The sequence below is a fragment of the Chelonia mydas genome, chromosome 7 (genome assembly GCF_015237465.2).
Source record: "Chelonia mydas isolate rCheMyd1 chromosome 7, rCheMyd1.pri.v2, whole genome shotgun sequence".
Classification (NCBI taxonomy): domain Eukaryota; kingdom Metazoa; phylum Chordata; order Testudines; family Cheloniidae; genus Chelonia; species Chelonia mydas.
This window is the reverse complement of record NC_057853.1, coordinates 50,328,403-50,350,498: the sequence shown is the minus strand read 5'-3', so window position 1 is coordinate 50,350,498 and position 22,096 is coordinate 50,328,403. Positions and strand designations below refer to the sequence as shown.

The 22,096-nt window shown below is 46.1% G+C and overlaps 2 protein-coding genes across 8 annotated transcripts in view; both read right to left on the bottom strand.

The window, feature by feature from the left end:
• Positions 1 to 22,096, bottom strand: part of IP6K1 (inositol hexakisphosphate kinase 1) — a 73,793-nt gene that overhangs the window by 26,969 nt on the left and 24,728 nt on the right. The window lies entirely within an intron of this gene.
• Positions 11,609 to 16,830, bottom strand: LOC102940606 (ferritin heavy chain-like). Its single transcript, XM_037905737.2, has 2 exons — positions 16,826 to 16,830; positions 11,609 to 12,021 (listed from the first exon to the last, which is right to left on the bottom strand). The coding sequence occupies exon 2, from the start codon at positions 12,004 to 12,006 to the stop codon at positions 11,611 to 11,613; it is 396 nt and encodes a 131-aa protein (XP_037761665.1). The 5' UTR covers positions 12,007 to 12,021; positions 16,826 to 16,830; the 3' UTR covers positions 11,609 to 11,610.

The window sequence follows — 22,096 nt, the reverse complement described above, 5'->3', positions numbered from 1 at the left end:
AAAGAAAATCTAACTAATTTTCTAGCTAGATTACTTACTAACTTCACAGGAGTTGGAAGACTAGCATCCTTGATCTGTTCCCGGCAAAGGTATCACACAGACAGGAAAACCCTTTGTCCCCCCCTCCACATTTGAAAGAATCTTGTCCCCTCATTGGCCATTTTGGGTCAGGCACCAGTGGGGTTACCTTAGCTTCTTAACCCTTTACAGGTGAAAGGATTTTGCCTCTGGCCAGGAGGGATTTTATAGCACTGTATATAGAAAGGTGGTTACCCTTCCCTTTATTTTTATGACACGCCCCCCAAATCACAGATAAGGTGAAACACTGGCTGTGATTTCTTCCTGGAGCTCTAGGAGAAAACAGAGTTAATAAGACACATGCATCTCTAAATATACTACCAACTGTATAAAGACTAACAATATTTTTCACATCTTAAGGACTATTTTAACCAGTTGATTCTGGGAAACTTTCACGGGAGAGTGCATCAGCCACTTTGTTAGAAGCTCCTGAAATGCGTTGGATGTCGAAATCAAAATCTTGGAGAGCTAAACTCCACCGAATAAGTTTTTTGTTATTTCCCTTGGCGGTATGAAGCCACTTTAGCGCAGCATGGTTGGTTTGCAGCTGGAAATGCCATCCCCAAACGTATGGGCATACTTTTTCCAGAGCGTAGACAATGGCGTAACATTCCTTTTCACTGATTCACCAGTGGCTTTCCCTCTCAGACAGCTTCTTGCTGAGAAACACGACAGGATGGAATTCTTGATTCGGTCCTTCCTGCATTAAAACTGCTCCCACACCACGCTCGGACACATCTGTGGTTACTAGGAACGGTTTGTCAAAGTCTGGGGCCCTTAGCACAGGGTCAGACATGAGTGTTGCTTTAAGCTGGATAAAGGCCTTCTGACACTCTTCGGTCCACTGAACTGCATTTGGGTGTTTCTTTTTGGTTAGGTCTGTCAGTGGGGCGGCGATTTGGCTGTATTGCGGTACAAATCACCCATAATAGCCAGCCAAGCCTAAGAAGGATTGGACCTGTTTCTTTGACTTTGGGACAGGCCACTTTTGGATAGCATCCACTTTGGCCTGTAGTGGGTTGATTGTTCCTTGACCCATCTGGTGTCCAAGGTAAGTCACTCTGTTGAGGCCTATTTGACACTTCTTAGCCTTAACAGTTAGTCCTGCCTCCCTTATGCGCTCCAAGACTTTTTGTAGATGTTCCAGGTGTTCTGCCCAGGAATCTGAAAATATGGCCACATAGTCAAGGTAGGTGACTGCATATTCTGCCAATCCTGCTAGGAGACCATCTACAAGTCTTTGGAAGGTGGCGGGTGCATTTCGCAGCCCGAAAGGGAGGACATTAAATTCATACAGCCCGACATGTGTGATGAAGGCTGACCTTTCCCTGGCAGATTCATCTAGCGGTACCTGCCAGTACCCCTTGGTTAAGTCCAAGGTAGAGATGAACTGGGCCCATCCCAGTTTCTCCAATAGTTCATCTGTGCGTGGTATTGGATAGTTGTCTGGGCAAGTTACAGCATTTAGCTTACGGTAGTCCATGGAAAAACTTATCTCCCCATCTGGTTTGGGAACTAGTACCATTGGAGTTGCCCAGGCACTGCCAGAGGGGTGGATTACACCCATCTGTAGCATATCCTGGATCTCCCGTTCTATAGCAGTTTTAGCTTGAGGAGACAGCCGGTAAGGTTGCAGAGTAGCAGTCGTGTTAGTCTGTATCTGCAAAAAGAAAAGGAGTACTTTTGGCACCTTAGAGACTAACAAATTTATTTGAGCATAAGCTTTCGTGAGCTACAGCTCACTTCATCAGATGCACAGATGAAGTGAGCTGTAGTTCACGAAAGCTTATGCTCAAATAAATTTGTTAGTCTCTAAGGTGCCACAAGTACTCCTTTTCTTTTTCCAGTAAGGTTGGGCTCTAATTGGATGAGCATTACCTGCGTCAATGGAGTGGTATGCCCGTTCAGTCAGTCCTGGGGTGGCTGAGAACGTCGGCGCATAGCTAGTGCGCAGCTCCTTGATCTGCTGTTGCTGCATATCCCAAGGGTCATGGAGAGGTTCACCTCTTTCACGCCACCATCACTTTTCCCTTCGTAGTAGACACCTTCAGGCCACTCAGCGTCATCTCCTCCCTGGGCTGTAAACTGACAAACCTTTAATTCTCTGGAATAAAAGGACTTTAGAGAATTAATATGGTACACCTTAGGCTTTTGGTTAGAGGTGGGGGATGCTAGGAGATAATTAACAGCTCCCAGGTGCTCTTGGACCGTGAATGGCCCTTCCCATCACGCTTCCATTTTATGGGCCTGGAGCGCCTTTAAGACCATGACCTGGTCCCCTACTTTGAAGGGACGCTCTCTGGGACGTTTTATCATACCAGGCTTTTTGCTCTTTTTGAGCATCCTTTAGGTTTTCTTTAGCAAGGGCTAAAGAGGTTTGGAGGGTGTTTTGTAGGTTGGTTACAAAGTCCAGAATGTTAGTTCCTGGAGAAGGTGTAAACCCCTCCCATTGCTGCTTCACCAACTGCAATGGCCCCTTAACCTCGCAGCCATATACAAGTTCAAATGGTGAAAACCCTAAACTGGGATGGGGTACAGCTCTGAAGGCAAAGAGCAACTGCTGCAACACTAGGTCCCAATCACTGGAGTGCTCATTTACGAATTTACGTATCATGGCCCCCAAAGTTCCATTAAACTTCTCCACCAGGCCATTTATTTGATGGTGGTAAGGCGTGGCAACCAAGTGATTCACCCCATGAGCTTCCCAAAGGCTTTCCATAGTTCCTGCCAGGAAATTAGTTCCTGCATCTCTGAGGATGTCGGAGGGCGAACCTACCCTAACAAAAATGTCTGTTAGTGCCTGGCACACACTTTTATCCCTGGTGTTGCTTAGAGCTACTGCTTCCGGCCATTGGGTGGCAAAATCCATGAAAGTTAGTATGTACTGCTTTCCTCTGGGTGTCTTTTTCAGAAAAGGACCCAGAATATCCACAGCTACTCACTGAAATGGAACCTCAATGATGGGGAGTGGCTGTAGAGGGGCTTTGACCTGGTCTTGGGGTTTTCCCACTCTTTGGCACATCTCACAAGACCGGACATAGGTAGAAACATCCTTGCCCATTCCCTCCCAGTGGAACGACTTTCCCAAATGGTCTTTGGTTCTGTTCACCTCAGCATGGCCACTAGGATGATCATGGGCTAAGTTCAAGAGCTTTACCCGGTATTTAGTTGGAACTACCAACTGTCTCTGAGGATGCCAGTCTTCCTGGTGTCCACCAGAAAGACTTTCTTTGTATAAAAGTCCTCTTTCTACAACAAACCTGGATCAATTAGAAGAGCTGAGAGGCAGTGGGTTGCTCCGTGCCACCGTCCAAGCTCTCTGGAGGCTTTCATCTGCTTCCTGTTCGGTCTGGATCTGTTCCCTTGATACTGGAGACATCAGTTCCTCATTGGATTATGGACCTGGGCTTGGTCCCTCTGGAAGTGATGTAGGTGATGGGGCTGTTTCAGTTGACTGTGAACTGCTCTCTGCTGGTGCACTATATTGGGGCTCAGGCTCTGACTGAGCCTCTTGTGTAGGGTTATCTGCTGCTGCAGGTCCGGTGGGGCCCTCTGGTGTTGGGGTTGCAAGCACTGGATTCAGTGCTGACAATGGTTCTGGTATTGGTTGTTCCGCCAGTTCTGGGACTGGCTCTGTCTGGGTCTCTGTGACTGGATCCACTACTGCTGTTGCAGATGTTGGCATGGGGTCCGGTTCCATCACCTCTGGTCCTGGTAGAAGTCTCCAGAATAGAGCTAGGTGTGACAGCTTGCTTAGCCTGGCTGCGGGTGACCATTCCCACCCTCTTGGCTAGCTTTACATGATTGGCCAAGTCTTCCCCCAACAGCATGGGGATGTGATAATCATCACAGACTGCAAAAGTCCATGTTCCTGACCAGCCCTTGTACTGGACCGGCAACTTGGCTGTAGGCAAGTCAAAAGAGTTTGACTTGAGGGTTGAATCGTCACTTGGACCTCTGGGTCGATTAAATTGGGGTCCATTAAGGAAGCGTGGATAGCCCACACTTGTGCTCTGGTGTCCCTCCACTCTGTAGCCTTCTTCCTGCCCACACTCACAGTTTCCCTCCACTCTGAGGGTATTTGGGAGACATCTGGGCCTGAGGACCTTTGGTGTGATTCCGGTGCAATGAACTGTAATCTGTTGGGGTTCTTGGGGCAGTTGGCCTTTACATGCCCCATGTCGTTACATTTAAAACATCGCCCAGCTGACTGGTCACTGGGGCGAGGTGGGTTGCTGGAGAATGGTGTGGTGGGCGATAAGGTGTCTGGAGTGTTCCTTGGGGTGTAGTTGGGGCCTTGCGCTTCCCCCAGTTGTAGGGTGGGGTCTGAGGGTGTCCCGTCTGGTATCCGCTCCAACTGCGGTCAGGGTTGTTCCTCTCTCCTCCCTCTACCCGTTTTGTTCCGGTTTGCCCCGCCTCTCTGGCGGTCTGGGACTGCTCGTATTGATGAGCATAAGAAGCAAGACTTTCTGCTGAGTCCATTTTCTTATCCCATAAACACTGTATTATATCATCCTTGGACATATTCAGGAATTGCTCTTGTATCATCAAATCCCGCATTCCTCCAAAGCTAGTTACATCCCATTCTTTGAGCCATTTATCAAACAGATCTGTCATCTGGTTTACATAAGCCGTATTACTTAGTCCAGGTCCTCTCTTAAGGGCTCTAAATTTTAATCTAAGTTTCAGGTGTAACTTGAAATTGTTTTAAAACCAAATCCTTGAATTTATTATAGTCAGAAGCCTCCTCAAAAGGCATCTTATTGAATATGTCCAGAGCTCTTCCAGTCAATTTTGGACCAATGTGGTAATCTTGTGAGCTTCAGGAATTTTATGGAGTGTGCACAGTCTCTCAAAGGTGAGAAAATATTCAGCAATATCACTGGATTCATCGTACTGTGGACATAGTCGCTCCCATTTGTGGATTGTTGGGGAAGGATTGTTAGGGTTATCCGGTATATTCTGCTGAGCCTTTGCCTTCTCTATCTCCAGTGCATGCTTCCTCACTTTTCCCCTCTCCTCCATTTCTTTTTCCTTTGCCTCCATTTCTTTTTCTTTTGCCTCCATAGCTCTAGCTCTCTGGTGGGCAGCCTCCTGGGCTTTCGCTGCCTCCATATCGAGTTGTTTTAATTCGACCAGCCTCTGGTGTTCCTTTTCTTTCTCTTCTGCTTTCAGTCTGGCTAACTCCAGTTTCTGTTGGGCATGGCTTTCTGTCATCTTAGATAGTCTGTTTTTAAACCTAACTATACCCAAGAGTTAGAAAGAAAAAAAAAACCTGGCTTGTAAAATTTTGCTGTGCTGTAATCTGATAACAGCTATCAGAGACAAAAGGTCTCAGCCTACAGAAAAATCCTTTTGTTATGGTGCTGCTCTGTCCCCAGGCCGAGAGACAGAATCTGTAGCTGCAATCACCTTTTACAAAACCTTTTAAAATCCTACTGTGCTTCTGGTTCAAAATGATCCCATCGCTCTGCCACCATGTCAAGCTTCCTTCCCCACTCTGAACTCTAGAGTACAGATGTGGGGACCTGCATGAAAGACCCCAAGCTTATTCTTACCAGCTTAGGATAAAAACTTTCCCAAGGTACAAACTTCACCTTGTCCTTGAACAGTATGCTGCCACCACCAAGCGATTTAAACAAAGAACAGGGAAAGACACCATTTGAAGACGTCTTCCCCAAAAATATCCCCCCAACCCTTACACCCCCTTTCCTGGGGAAGGCTTGAGGATGATAATATCCTCACCAATTGGTACAGGTGAACACAGACCCAAACCCTTGGATCTTAAGAACAATGAAACATCAATCAGGTCCTTCAAAGAAGAATTTTATTTAAAGAAAAGGTAAAAGAATCACCTCTGTAAAATCAGGATGGTAAATACCTTACAGGGGAAACAGATTCAAAACACAGAGAATCCCTCTAGGCAAAACCTTAAGTTACAAAAAGTCACAAAAACAGGAATACACATTCCCTCCAGCACAGCGAATTTTACAAGCCAAAAACTAAAAGAAAATCTAACGCATTTTCTAGCTAGATTACTTACTAAATTCACAGGAGTTGGAAGGCTAGCATCCTTGATCTGTTCCTGGCAAAGGTAACACACAGATAAAACCCTTTGTCCCCCCATCCAGATTTGAAAGAATCTTGTCCCCTCATTGGCTATTTTGGGTCAGGTGCCAGCGGGGTTACCTTAGCTTCTTAACCCTTTACAGGTGAAAGGATTTTGCCTCTGGCCAGGAGGGATTTTATAGTACTGTATACAGAAAGGTGGTTACCCTTCCCTTTATATTTCTGACACAGACACAAGCAGGGAAGCACTGTTAAGCCAAAGCTTGCTGGATCATATTAAAGAAGTTCTGTATTAAAATCACAAATGAGTTTGATTCCCCATAGTTTAAATTCCAGGGTATTACTAATTAAGAGGTCTCTTGGTTTTTGGTACTGTTTCTCTCCCTCTCTGTGTGAAACTTGCAAGTGAATTGTGTTAGTACATCCTAAGACAGAGTCTGTTCTCAAAGCAACACTTTGTAACAAAAATAGCACACAGACTCCCCGCCCTTTTGTTGTATTTATCTCACTTTGTTAACAATTGTGATTAAAATAGAAATAGAGGATGTATGTGGATGGATGCTTGGTGTGGATAATAACTGAATGATCAGGGAGGTGCCAGCCTAAGAATCACGTGTCCATCGGCCAAAGAAGGCGTCAAGGGGAAACAACCAGAGGATGCCTGGAGGGCTGACTGGAATCCACCCAACAGCCTCAAGGATGGGAGAACCGAAGAACAACACGGAGCCATCAGGAATGTGCCATCTGCTGATTGATTCAGCAACAGCATGATGAAGCAATTCCCATAGACTGGCATAGGAATAAATTCCTATAAAACTGGACTCTAGAAACTGAGAACTTTGGGGTCTGATTCTGCAAACCAACTTCCAGGAGCGTCAGATGTGCATCTGACAAGGCCCTGCTCCCTCCTCGTGTCCAAGCCACCCGGCCAGTGGCTTGGCATGAGCAACTCTAAGGCTGGTAACTATGATAACAACCTTTCATAACCTGCATGCGTGTATGAATGAATGTGTGAATAAATATGAAACTGAATGGAATGTTATAGCTATAAGTAACTGCTAATTACGATTCTTTCTGTATTCACAATAAATGTGGCATTTTTACTTTTCCCCTTTAATAAGATCCTGCTGGTTTTTATTTTACTGGTATAACAAGCTGGGGTTGGAGAAGACTATAGGGAAGAGATAACACCCAACCAGGCCTTTAGTCTTTAACCCTTCATCATACTTGTGTGCTGCAAGCAAGTGACAAGGCAATGAAATCAGTGGAATGTCCTGGCACTCCTGGACCTGTCAGTTGCAGAGCTTTGCTTTGACAGGGAAATTCAGTGCAGTCAAAGGGGTAAATGGGAATTCCCTGTCTCTTGGGCATGTTTCATCTTAAAAAGGAGGATGGGAGACGATTGAGAAATTCAAACAAAAACTACAGTCAAGACGACTGTATTGTATTGTAAGCATGAAAACCCTTACACTTTGTAGATGACAGATCTATACTGGGAGGGGCAGAATGGAGCAGCTGGGGACTCATGAACAACTGCTAATGAAGTGAGAGAGCTCAGACAGACAATACCTGGTATGGCTCATGCATCACAGGCTTTGTCCTCATAAATGGGATGCTGTGTGGACTAGCCTAAACTTGTTCCTAATGGACTTCGGTTAAACCCAAATAAACCTAGTTTAAACAAAAACCAGTGTCCACCCAGCCTTTGACAGTGAATTAACTAAATCAGGTTAAAAAGAAACCCTACACCTTTAGTTAAATCTAAAGCCCTCAGAAAGCATGTTAAATGATCTGATCCAGTGAGTAAGAGCAGGCTGCAACACAGAGAGAGAAAGAGGGAGGCAGGCAGACAAACAAGCAACACATGACTTCCCAGTCTGGAAAATACTAACAATCCGAACCACAAGAACTGCAGCTTTCTCTCCTTGTGCGATTTAGTTCATCTCCTCTTCTCTAGCAAACCAAATAGCCAGTTCCAAGGAGGCAAAGAAAGGAATTCTAGGTTAGACTAAATTCACTCTCTCTCCAGATAACCAAGTACTGTTTCCTAACAAGCTAGCAGACTGAGAAGAAAATCTTAGAAAAGGGAGTCAAGACAGCTGGCAGCTAACATAGCACAATTCCCTGTCCCATGGTCACAGAGGAGCTGCTTGGGGATTCCACTTCTCCTCCGAGAACAGGAACATACAGACTAAACTGTCCCCCCTGTACCATGAAAGGACGTGCTGGGGATTCTAGCACCCTGAAAAACTTCAGAGGTTTGCACTGGGACTTTCACTGACTAGTTATTACAAAAGTGCATACTCCATCTCCGGCCTCAGCAACTCCCCCCTTCTCCGGCTAGATATAAACACTGATTTATAATAAGCACTCCCACTAGCAAGTGTTCTTACAGATCTTCGAGGGTAATAGTTTTGAAGTGTCCCCCTATGACTGACAGAGTCTGGGGATTTGACAGTCCAGCCACTAGGGTTTCACTTCCCAAATGCAGAATTCTGATGAGTTCGGCCTACCTGTTCCCCTTCAGGCGAAAATTTCTGCCGTTTTGTATTCTCTGAAAGAAGCCAACAAAGCTGGCATCAGTAAAACTGGACATCCCTTATGACAGGATGGAAAGGACACCAGGAGATGCTTTTCTCTGTGTGATCTTATTAGGCAAGGGACATGGCAGAAGTCACTTATACTGTGAGTAACTCATGGGGTAGCTTCAGTTGTGCCATCATACCCTCCTTGAGCAACTGCTGATTCGAAGTAGCTAGCATTCTAGCTCACTCTTTGTCAGTCGCCTCTAAGGTATTGTCATTACTTAGCCTCATTTCCTAGAAAATACACCAAGGGCAATGCCACAGATTGCATCTACCAACCTTAATCTGATCCGGCTCTGACTAAGCATCTCTGAAATCTGCATTACTTCTAAGTCTGTTTCAACCCCTTCCAAGACCTCATTGTATCTGAAGGATAACAGTTATAGCTGCAGCCATAAAGCAGGAGACATAGCCTACTGTAAACCATACTTGCCTTGAACACAGGCACTGAGAGAAACAACTGGCACTTCTGCAGTATGAACTGGATGACCAATCCCAGATATCATGGTGGGCCCTCGTCCATGCTCAGTAGAAATGCCTATATTGGAAATACTCTGAATAAGTGTCATCCAGACAGGGTTGCCCTGTTTTACAAAGCCTATGGCAACTAACACCTAGCAGTGGTAAAATGCATTCTGTATGGTAAGGAGCTCCGACAGAACTCCTGAGAACAGGAAGACCCCGTGCAAAACGCTGAGTTCCCAGCTTCAAATCGTGCAAACACTTTTCAAAGAAATGGTTAGAAAAAGTTAACACGCTGGGAAAACTACCATTTTTTCCCTAACCTTATTCTCAAATAGCGTGACCAGATGCCCTGATTTTATTGGGACTGTACCGATATTAAGGGCTTTATCTTCTATAGGACCCTATTACCACCTCCCCTCCGGTCCCAATTTTTTACCCTTGCTATCTGGCCACCCTATTCTCTGAAACTGTTACACTGTTTTTGCTCAAACTTTCCAACGTTCTTCACCTTGAGGCAGAGACCAGGTGTGAAAAAAGTCAATTTAAAGTTCGGCAAAGATATAAATAATGAACTCAGAGGTTTAATTGACACGCAAAAAGCCTTAAAGGTGCAGTTAAGGTTGCAGGCACCTTACAAACAGTTTCATGCTGCTCATGCCATCCCAGAATGGAGGAGCTTCACTCCCAAATCTTCAACCAGGAAGCATGGTGCTAAAGTTCCCTTCCACGCGCCTTATAAGAACATTAGTATTGTTTTGGTATTTCTTTTAATGCCAATGCCCTTGGAAGGGGTGTTGAAGGCCATTGGGGGGACAGGCCTTGCTGGGTACAGGGAGCATCCTCCCCCAACAACTGGTCCTTGGTCATGCACCTCTCATGCTGCCGCTACACACTTCAGGAGGAACTGGATGGGATTGTCCGATTTTATGGTCAGAAGCAATAAAGCTTTGAGCTCCAGAACACCCTAAACCCTCATCCAGTAATGCATGCCTCAGGTCCATAACTTCTGGTTGAACTGTAATGTATCTTAATAGTAAACATTCACTCTTGATTTAAAGACTCCAAGTGATGGACAATGTACCATGTCCCCAGATAAGTTGTTGTAATAATTCCTTTCAATATTAAAAAACTGCAGCTTATTTCTAGTCTCAACTTGTCTTCAACTTCCTGCCACTGTATCTTTCTGCCTTTGTCCAATAGGTTAAAGACCCCTCCAACATCAGAAACCTCTTCCCCATGTAGGTACACACAGGACATAACCAACCTTCGCATCAATCCATAGAACCCTTCTGGATGGCTAAGAGAAATTTGACCTCCTTCATTCTCATGGTAAGGCAGGTTTTCCAGAAGATGTCTAATTTCTTAGGGCTGTCATCTGGAAGATTTGATTTAGATCAGCGGTCCCCAAACTTTTGAGGGTTGCACCCCCCTCACCCCTGTCCAAGCCCCCCTCCGACCCTCCTGGAGCTGGAGCCGGGAGAAGGCTGGGGGAGGGTGAATGGACAGGGGTAAAGGGGCGTAGGCTGGGGGTGGGTCTGGGGCCAGGAGTGAGACTGAGGCTGGGGCAGAGCCACAGCCAGACTGCGGTAGGGGCCAGCAGCCAGGCGCGGCTCTGTTCCTGGCCTTGGCCCCAGCCTCGGCCCCAGGCCAGGAACGGAGCCCCGACCAGCGGCCGGGGCTATTACAGGGCTGGGTGTGGAGCCGCGCTGAGGCTGGGGACGGGGCCAGGCGCAACGTTCCCTCTAATTTTTTCCATCCACGTGTGGAATAAATTTTGTTATGTGCACCGCGATATGTGCGAATGTGCGCCACCAGTAGAAACAAAAAACCTAGATACAATATATATTTTTTAAAAGTTACCATAGGGATAATTACGCCAGTCAGGACAGATTAGGCATTTTAGAACTCACTAAAAATTATGAAATGCATAGACCCGTCAAAACACTAAAATGACACACTTTGAAAGTGTGTGTTTGTTGGGGGGTGGGAGGGGGAGAGATGCCTGCTGGGGAAATCTCAGAAACAGTGCACTGTCTCCTTAAGAAAGGCACTCACTCACTGTTCACCGTGAGTCCTGAGCCAGGCTCTGTCCCTTGCTCTGCAAAGATAGGGTATAGGGACGGAGGAGAGGGGGACACCCTGATATCAGGACCTCCCCCGCCCCCCACTCTGCACAGCCAAAAGGAGGTTCCTGGGAACAACTGCAGGATGGACCAATGTGGGGGGAGGGGCACCTGAACACAAGCTGCTGCCTATGCGCGCTCTGCTAACAGCTGGCAGCATTTGACTCTCTCCTGGGCGGCCACACAGGCATGCAGCTTATAGGGAACACAGGCCAGGCGTGGGGATGGGAGCTGGGGATGCAGCCAGGGACCAGAGCAGAGCTGTGGGCGGGGGGGGGGGGGGGGTAGGGTTAGTCACACAAATGAGGGTCATTCTTGTCAGTTGCCAGCTTGTGCAGATCAAGGAGTGACTGGTTCACATTCTTTTCCAGGTGCAAGGCACACTCCATTGCTGTCAACCCATTCTCCCAATCATCACGATCTGGTTTCTTGATGTCCTGCAAAAAGATGCGACCACCCCTCTGGTTCTGCAGCTTCATGAGTTTTTCAGCATGCTCACGCTCCTCATGGGACTGGTGCAGGAAATACTTGGCAAAGTTCTTTAGAGCCACATCATCCCGGTCAAAATAGAAAGACATGCTGAGGTACACGTAGGAGGCGTAGAGCTCCAGGTTGATCTGGCGGTTGACGGCCGCCTCGCAGTTCTGGTTGTAGTTCTGGCGCACCTGGGATGGAGATGAAGACATGGCGCTGCTGCTGTTCTTGCTGCTGCTGCTGCTGCTACGGGAGCCGAGAGGATACAAGGGAGGCTGGGTGATGCTCTCTCCCTGCCCCAGTGGGGGCTTACCCAGGCCCTGCCAGCCCCCCTCCCGGACAGTCCTACACATGCGCCCCACACTTTGAGGACCTCTGCTTTAGATAAACAAATCACTGGGTTCAATGCAGGGGTGTCTGGGGGAAATGTAATGGCATGCGACAGAGAGGGTTAGCGTGGATGATCTAATGGTGCCTTCTGGATTTCAACTCTATGAATGTGTTCTGAACCCATTCCAGTTTCCTTCCATGTCCCTTCCAAAGTGCAGACTCCAGAATCATCACAGTATCCATCAACGGTCTCGCTAATATTATATGCGGAGGTAACGCTACCTCCCTACTCCAACTCAACATTCCCCTGATCCAATTGGTCCTCTTAGCCACAGCACTGAGTTAGGGGTACCCCATACGCCCCTCAGGACAGGGGTAGTCTTTACTATGTGTGTGCAGTACCCAGCCACAATGGGGCCCCAATCCCAACTGGGACCTTTGGGCACTGCGATAAATGCATATTTACTCTATTACTTCACCACACTACTGGCAGGGTAAGGTACAAGGAACACCAAGCAGAACACTGATCAAAGGCAAGTCGGAAGGGTCTGGGGTGGTTTTCCTTTATGAGTGTTGGAGTCACCCTGCACACACATGGCTCTCCTGCACTGCTATACCACTTTGTCAGCCCGCAAAAGGTACCAAGGGTGGGGACTCTACTTCCCTTTCCTGTAGCTCACAGACGTACCACACTAGTCTGCTCCCTTACCCTTACTTAAAGCTCTCTCAGCTGGCCCTATATTCCTGCACCTTTATTGACTAACGGACGTGCCATTTCCTCAAGGAAATATTTTCACAGCATTTTCCATATTACTGACAGCTGAAGTGGAAAATTACAAATGTCCTAAACTACACGCTATCGATTGCACTCCTCCCTTCACCCAGCACATACAAGAAAAAATACCCTGCCGTACTGTCCTCCAGGATCAGCAGTACAAGCGCAAGCTCACGCTATGCCGGTTTTTAAAACTCTCTCTCCTTGAACCAACAAGTAACATTTTGCATGACACAGGAAGGGCATTCTCAAAGTTCTTTGGGCCGCAGTCTGCCAGCCTTGCTCACATTGAGCAGCACCCAACTCCAAGGAGTCCTATTAGTTTCAAGGGGATTACGTGAAGGAGACTTCTCTCACATAGCTACCACCTCTTGAGGAGGTGGATTTATTATGCCGATGGCAGAGCTCTCTCCCGTCAGCATAGCACATCTTCACCAGATGTGCGACAGTGATGTTGCACTGCTAGTGTAGACTAGGCCCTCCGTTTAGGCTTTTTTATAGGCAACGCGGGGGGAGGGGCGGAAATCTGGGGAGCTATAGAAAATACAGTGGGCCAGATTCTCAACTGTGCATGAGGGAGCCAGCTGCAGACCCCTCCCCCCACCATCCTGTGCCCCCTGGCATCAGCATAAGTTAAAGCAGTTCCTTGGCTGCAGTGGCTCTAACTTAAGCCACTGACATAGGATCTCTAGGAGACTTGACACCCAATCTTCCACTGACATATGGAGTACCCCTCTGCCACACCCCCTACACAGGGGGTAGAAGTAGCTGGCACAGGAGACAATTCTGTCATCTCCACCAATGGAGAGCTCCCCTGAATGAGGAGGAATTCTCCACAGGCCAGCTACAGCCAGAGTCTAGCCACTTTGATGCAAAGTGGCCACAACAGACTGGAAAATCCAGCACAGTGTTCTTTTAACCAGTTTCCCCCTCCAACCCCCGAATCTTTGACCCCAGAAAGTTTAAACAGAAGGACAGTTAGCTTCAAACCAAGACAAAAAGCTATCTGCAAAATCAAATGTTTTCTTCAGAAAATTATGAGAGTTTGCAAGATCAGGGGGAATGTGTGTCTATAATCACAAAATTTACACCCTCCATTCCCACTCCCAAGTTCCTCTCACCACCCATTCTCATGGATGCTAAGGTAAGGACAAGGGTTCTACAGAGCCGTACAGTCAGACTGACGGATGGGTTTCCATCGACCTTTCAAATATTGTAAGACTGGTCAGTGTGGCTTCTGACCCACAAAAATTATTGACCCAAGAGTTCATCTCAGAGGGCAAGATTGTGCCAGGGATTTGAGAGCCCACTCAAATCCACATCACTCATGTGATACCTTTTCCTGCTCCTGTGGGACAGGGTACCAGGGGCAACAAAAATACAGGGGCAACAAAAATAAAGTTAATCCAGCCCTTCCTGCTGCTGTTCCTTTCCCCTCTTAGCTATTAGCGGCTACAACTACTCCACTTTTCTCTGCTCCATCCCAGCAACATCAGGTGGGAGATGTCATCCAGTGTGGTGCCCAGGCAGTGTGCACTTCAGCCCTCAGCTCTACTGACCATGGCACCCAGGAAAGGTACAGGAGCATACCAGGTGGGGGTACCTTTCCTAGCAGTCTGATTTTCAGAGATGAAAGTATCCAGAGTACAAAGAGATTTCAGTGGGAATTCATTTAAATATCAAAAATTCAGATTTAGGCTCTTAACTTTATGCACCCAAGTTTGGAAGTTTCAGACACAGGGTACTGGTAACTTTAGTTTACAACCACAACTAACAATATAATGATCACTAAGAAGTCTACTAGCCCTGTAATGCCAAAGTACGGTAATTTGGGGAGCTGTTACAGACAAGAGACACTAGTGTTCCATTTAGGCTTTCAGAAAAATAGCAGGTCTGCTGCTCACACAGCAAACAAACTTCCAACAGCTGACCTGCTGTCTGTCTAGTTACTATTTCAACATCCTGCAAAAAATGGTTAAATCTCTAATGGAAAATACTAACACCACGGAGGTTCTACATTGCTTTTTTAGTTTTTGCAAATCCTAGGAATTTGAACTTGGTGGTTAAGATAGCAGAAAGAAACCATACAGAAAGCAGAGATGTAACAATACATCAGCTGTTTGATTAATAGGTTTTAATAGATTCGAAGGCCAGAAGAGACCACTACGATCATCTATTCTGACCTCTTATGTAACACAGGCCAGAGAATTTCCCCAAAAGTGTTTTCTACAAAAACATCCAATTTTGATTAAAAAAAAACTGTCAGCGGTGGAGAATCCACCATGACCCTTGGTAAATTGTTCCAATGGTTAGTTACCTTCACTGTAAAAATGTAGGCCTTATTTCCAGTCTGAATTCCAGCCATTGGATCATTTTAGACCCTTCTCTGCTACACTGAAAAGCCCACGGTTAGTAGGTACTTATAGACTATAATCAAGTCAACCTTTAATCTTCTCTTTGAACTCCTTGAGTATTTCACTATCAGGCATGTTTTCTAATCCTTTAATCATTCTCCTGACTATTCTCTGAACCATCTCGAATTTATCAACATCCTTCTTGATTTGTGGGCACCAGAAATGGCCACAGCGTTCCAGCAGCGGTACACCAGTGCCAAATCCAGAGGTAAAACACTCTCTCTATCCTATACAAGATCCCCCTGTGCATGCATTCAAGGAATGCATTAGCTCTTTTGGCCACAGCACCACACTGGGAATTCATGTTCAGCTGATTATCCACCACCACCCCCAAATCTTTTTCAGAGTCACTGCTTCCCAGGATAGTCTCCCCCATTGTGTAAGTAAGGCCTACATTCTTTGTTCTGAGATTTACACATTTACATTTAGCCACATTAAAATGCATATTGTTTCCTTGCACCCTGGTTACCAAGTAATCCAAACTACTCTGTATGTGTGACCTATACTCTTCATTATTTACCACTCTCCCAATTTGGGTATCAGCTGCAACTTTATTACTCATGATTTTATGTTTTCTTCCAGGTCACTGACAACAATGTTAAATAGTATATGGTCACAAACAGACCCCTGCAGGACCCTACTGGAAACAGACTGATGATTCCCTATTTACAATTCTTTTCTGCCATATGGTGATAGTGGAACAGTGAAAGCAATGGCATGACTACAGTTGGATCTTAAGGTCTTTTATCCAGTCCAGAGCAGAGGTATTAGCTATGTGAATGCCTGTGACACCTCCAAGATGAGCATAAAGAAAAGGAGTACTTGTGGCACCTTAGAGACTAACAAATTTATTTGAGCATAAGCTTTCGTGAGCTACAGCTCACTTCATCGGATGCATTCAGTGAAAAATACAATGGGGAGATTTATATACACAGAGAACATGAAACAATGGGTGTTACCATACACACTCTAACCAGAGTGATCGCTTAAGGTGAGCTATTATCAGCAGGAGAGTGGGGGGGGGACCTTCTGTAGTGATAATCAAGGTGGGCCATTTCCAGCAGTTCCGTCTGAGGAACAGTGGGGGGTGGGGGCGGGGGGGAGAAGATAAACATGGGAAAATAGTTTTACTTTGTGTAATGACCCATCCACTCCCAGTCTCTATTCAAGCCTAAGTTAATTGTATCCACTTTGCAAATTAATTCCAATTCAGCAGTCTCTTGTTGGAGTCTGCTTTGATGAGCATGTGATCGTCTGATGCATCCAATAGTTTGCATCACACCACCATCACAGTTTGATGATTCCCCCACTTTCCCTCTATGGAGTAAATATGTACATCTTCCATATCAGGTGCGAATATGGTTTTGAGCGGTCCACACACACTGTGGGGAGGAGAAGCCTGGCACTTGCACGGTTGGGTCGAGTAGATTTTTGTTTGGCATGCTGGCAGCAGCCCAGGCTTCAGACCTCTTCTGCAAACACCCTTCTCTTCCATAAGGAGGGCTGTGGCACGAGATCAGAAGGGTTTTCTTGGTTTTAGTCAGTGGCGAGGGGAGTGTTCCAGATCATGGCGGAGCAGTAGTGTAGTATTTGCCATGATCTTTACGTACTCCCTAACTGTTGCAGCATCTTGTTGGATAGTTGCTCATGCAACGTTAGCCAATACTGATAGCCATGGAAATAGCACTGGTGTCAGGATGCAGTTAACTATGCAAAGAGCGGTGTTAATTTCAGTGTCCACTAAAATGGCGTGTGAGCTTCCGCTCCAAACTGGGGCATAGTGTGGAATGGACCAGAGCTAGTATTGATATTTGGAGGGTGTGTGAGTCACTTCCGCAAGACACTCTTGCATGCTTCTGTACGATATTGACCCTGGCCTTTGTTTGCCTTTCGGTTTGTTCAAGGTGGCGACAGAAACTGAGCAAGCAGTCCAGGGTTATCCCCAGGTACCATGGATTATGATTGTGCATTAATGGCGACCCACAGAAATTGATGTTTAATGTCTTCTTGGCCTGGGTATTATTCAAATGGAAAGCTGAGACCACTCTTTGTGGCATTTGGCTTTAACTGCTCTGCCCTGAAATAGGTTTCTAGGTCTTGTTCTAGACCAGGCGTTCTCAAACTTCATTGCACTGCGACCCCCTTCTGACAACAAAAATTACTACATGACCCCAGGATGGGGAACCAAAGCCTGAGCTCACCCAAGTCCCACTGGCCTGGGTGGCGGGGGCCAAAGCCAAAGCCTGAGCCCCAGCGCCTTGGTGGGGAAGTGGTCAATACCAAAGCCCAATGGCTTCATCCCCAGCCAAGAGGCCTGTAACTTGAGCCCTCCCCGGCTGAAGCCCCCGAGCCTGACCCACAGTTTGAGAACCGCTGTTCTAGAACATTTGGAAACCTATCAGTTAGTCAGTTTTTAATCCGTTTCATGTGTGCTGTGTTAATTTTATATTGTTCTAGTTTTGTTTTTTAATTGAAATTTCATGTGGTTAACAAGTCAAACATCTTACAGACATCTGTCATGTCAACACTATTACCTTTATCAACCAAACACAATCTGCTCAAAAAAAGACTGTAAATTAGAGCCTGTCGAAGTATTTTACATAAACCCATGTTGATTTGCATAACCTTTTTTAACTCTTTATTAATCGAGTCCCATATTAGCTGCTCCATTACCTTGCCAGGGATCAATGTCAGACTGACAAGCCTATAGTTACCTAAGTCAGCCCATTTATCCTTCTTAAAAATTTGCTCTTTAGCTTTCTTCCAGTCTTCTGGAATTTCCCCAGTACTCCAAGGCTTACTGAAAATCAACATTAACAGTCCAGTGAGCTCCTCACCCAGCTCCTTTAAAAATCTTAAGAACTGCAGTTTAATTTTAATAGTTTGACAGCCCTGGAGACTGATGTCCTCATTATCCTCAAAACAGGGGCATGTGGGCATTTTCATGCCAGTGTGACTCAGCACAATTCTCAGATTAGATGGTAGTTCAGTATAAAGCCTTCTCCAACTGCAGTCATTCTACTAGGACAGCTATCAAAGGAGCTCGTTATGCAGTGTCCCCCCTCCTTATGGGCACCTGAATTCCATCAGTAGCACCATCACAGTTAGGAAAAAGGGTAGATAGTAGAATTTTCCCACAGTGCAAAACATTTGTAGGGCTAGAGCAAAGGTTTTCAAACTGTGGGCCAGGACCTGCGGAGGAACATTCAGAAGGCCAGAGCTTGGGGAGGGAGCACCACTTCCACACCAACTGACCTCTTTCTGTCTGGGTTGGGGAGGACAACCAAAAATTTTAACTCAAATGGGGGGCTCAGCTGAAAAAGTTTGAAAACCACTGGGCTAGAATGTTGACACCGGTGTGGGGGGGTGGCACTAGGCATTCTGGGATAGGGTTACTTTGACTCAGGTCTGTGCACTGCAGTGTGGATGCCAGAGCACTGGGTTTGAGCACAGGTCAGAAAATCTTTAACCGAGAGTTAAAATGCAGTGTAGACACTCTGAATACCATCTGAGACCCACCCTTTTAAGCTGCTTTCAAATACAGTAGGATACAGAGATTTTCATATTACGTCACAATTGAATCATGGGGGTTGGGGAGAGAACCAAGACTGTAGTCAGAGTGACAAGATTTAAAATTGAAAAGGTGGGTCAGATAATATCTTTTATTGGACCAACTCCTGTTGGGGAGAGAGACAAGCTTTCATGCTACACAGAGCTCTTCTTCAGGTCTGAGAAACTTAGGTGTCCCAGCTAAATACAAGGTGGAACAGATTGTTCAACTTAAGTAGTTAACATATTTAAAGGGACCATTCCAGGTGAAGTGGCCAGTTAACACCCCTCCAGTCACAAGGAGGAAAGGAAGGGAGAAGGAGAAAAGTCGCTGGGGAGGCGGGGTGTTAGTGGGTTGTTGTATTAAGCCATAAATCCAGTGTGTCTATTCCATTCATGATTTTTAGTGTCTAGCAAAGTTATGAATTTAAGCTCCCAGGCTCGTCTTTTGTGCAGGTTTCCTTTAGGGGATAAGGACTGATTGATCATTCTGTATGTGACCTCTTTATGAAGTGTTCACCCACAGGTGACAGCATGTTTTTGCCTTTTATCGTTTTCCTATGTGAATTCATTTGAGAGCATAATGATCGTCTGGTTTCTCCCGTATAGTTGTTACTGGGGCATTTAGTGCACTGGATGAGGTACATCACATGTTGTGATAGGCACGTGTAGGACCCACAGATTTTGAAAGGTGTCTTGTGGGGGTGTTGATCGTTGTAGCAGTGGAGATATGTCCACAAGTTTCACATCTGTTGTTCTGGCAGGTTCTGATGCTATTTGTTGGTGTGTCCTGGTCTATGGGGAGCTTGCTTCTGATGAGCTTACAGAGGTTGGGGGTGTGTTTTGAAGGCCAGAAGAGGGGGGTTCAGGAAAGATTTCTTTCAGGATGGGATCCCCCACTGAATATGGGTGGTAATTATTTGACGATACCCCATATGAGTTTCAGTTTGGAGTGGTAGATGACAACTAGCGGTGTGCTGTTAGGATATAGATATTCAGGCCTGTCTGTAAAGGCCTATACTCTAAGAATTTAGGTGTATTCTTATCACTTAGCTAGTTATAGAGGTACAAAAGAAAGAATAAAAATCACAGTCTGCCTGTTTACGGGCTCTCTCTTACAGTGACCCTGTTCTTAGGCTAAGATCTTTGGCTAAACAGCAGAGGCAGCCATAACCTGGGAAGCGTATGGTCACATCTTCACATTCCAATAAGGCAATCTGGGGCTGTTAGAAAGGTGATCTGATCTATCACCTCCAGAGAAAGGGAAGAGCCTAGAGGACGTAAAAGGAAGTTTAGTCTGATAGTTTTCTGTTCGGTAAGAACTCACTTATCAATAGACAGCTGGGAAACCCTTATGTCTTTATAGATGTAGTTGTGAAATCCTCACTTCTGTACTGTTTTGTCATTATAGTTCCCACTTTGCTATTGTTTATTTGCATGGTCTCTGTCTGGTTCTGTGATTGTTTCTGTCTGCTGTATAATTAATTTTGCTGGGTGTAAACTAATTAAGGTGGTGGGATATAATTGGTTAAATAATCATGTTACAATATGTTAGGATTGGTTAGTTAAATTTCAGGAAAATGATTGGTTAAGATATAGCTAAGCAGAACTCAAGTTTTACTATATAGTCTGCAGTCAATCAGGAAGTAAGGGGGGGAAATGGGAACAGTGAATGGGGGTGGGGAAATTAGAATCATGTTTTGCTAAGGGGGTGAATGGGAACACGGACACAGGTAAGGCTCTGTAGTGTCAGAGCTGGGAAGGGGGACACTGAGGAAGGAAACTGGAAGGAAACTTGCTGGAAGTTCACCCCAATAAACATCAAATTGTTTGCACCTTTGGACTTTGGGTATTATTGCTCTCTGTTCATGTGAGAAGGACCAGGGAAGTAAGCAGGTGAAGGAATAAGCCCCTTAACATGTGCGTTGAGAGGGAGTTTTATTTCTATATTAAAACAGGTTCTCTCAGTGGCCCATTCCATGATAGGATCTACTTCTCTTGTGGAGTGTCCTTTTTTGGTGAAGGCAGTTTTGAGCATGTTAAGGTGTATACCCTAACCTTACCAGAGAACATGCTTTGAGGAGAATCTGAGCTCCTGGCTGTAGATAAGAAATTTCTTGGTATGTTTGGGGTGGTTACTGGATCTATGAAAGTAGGTATGGTAATCCGTGGGGTTTTTGTATATAGTTTTCTGTCGAGTTCCATTGTTGGTGTCCAGGAAGTTGATGCTGATGTGGGAGTGTTCCCAAGAGTTTAATGGATGGGGGTGGGGGGGGTAGTTAAAGTTGTGGTGGAGGGGTGTTAATGGGCCACTTCACCTTGAATGCTAAACAATCTTTTTCACCTTTGTATTTAGCTGTAACACTCTAAGGGCATGTCTACACTGGCAAAGTTACAGTGCCGGCAGTTACAACGCCACTCAGAAAGTGCAGAAGAGAAACCACTGTTGTGTGTTCACACTGACAGCTGCCTGCACAATAGCGTATTCACACCTGCGGCACTTGCAGTGGTATTCAGAGCGGTGCACTCTGGGCAGCTATCCCACAGAGCCCTTCTTTCTCTTTTGCCGCTAAGACTAGTGGGAAGGCCGGGGTGCGGGGGGGGAGGGGAGAAAAGGGGGAAGAATTGCAGGGCACCCTAGGTCCTGTCCCAATGCCCCATGATGCATTGCTTCGCATCCCAGCAATCCCTGTTCTTCCATCTGCATTTGGCACCATCTTTCAATCATTTGTTTACTGCGCGCCCTGCCCTACCTCTTTCTGGCTGCAGGAATGGATCCTGAGCTGTTGACAAGAATGCTGCTCGCACTGACCAACATGTCATGAGGGGCAGCGGAATTATTCCTTAAACTACAAAGGCAAGAGTGCGACATTGATCTCGCCACGCGTAGTAACAACACGAGATTGCTTGTGGCACTCACAGAGGTGCTGACTACAGTGGAACACCGCTTTTGGGCTCGGGAAACAAGCACTGAATGGTGGGATCACATCATGATGCACGTCTGGGATGACGAGCAGTGGCTGCAGAACTTTGGAGCGTGTCCACTTGGCACTCCACAACATTTAAGAGCCACTCCGTGGCTTCTTTCTGGTGTGCCACGTTCTCCTTTCAGTCCGTCTTCTCACATTCCCACCACTCCTTCAATTCCTGTTTCTCAGCGGCGGAGTGCAACATAACCTCACGGAGGAAGTTCTTCTTGGCCGCTTTCTAATTCTGCGCAGCCGTTCTGCCGCC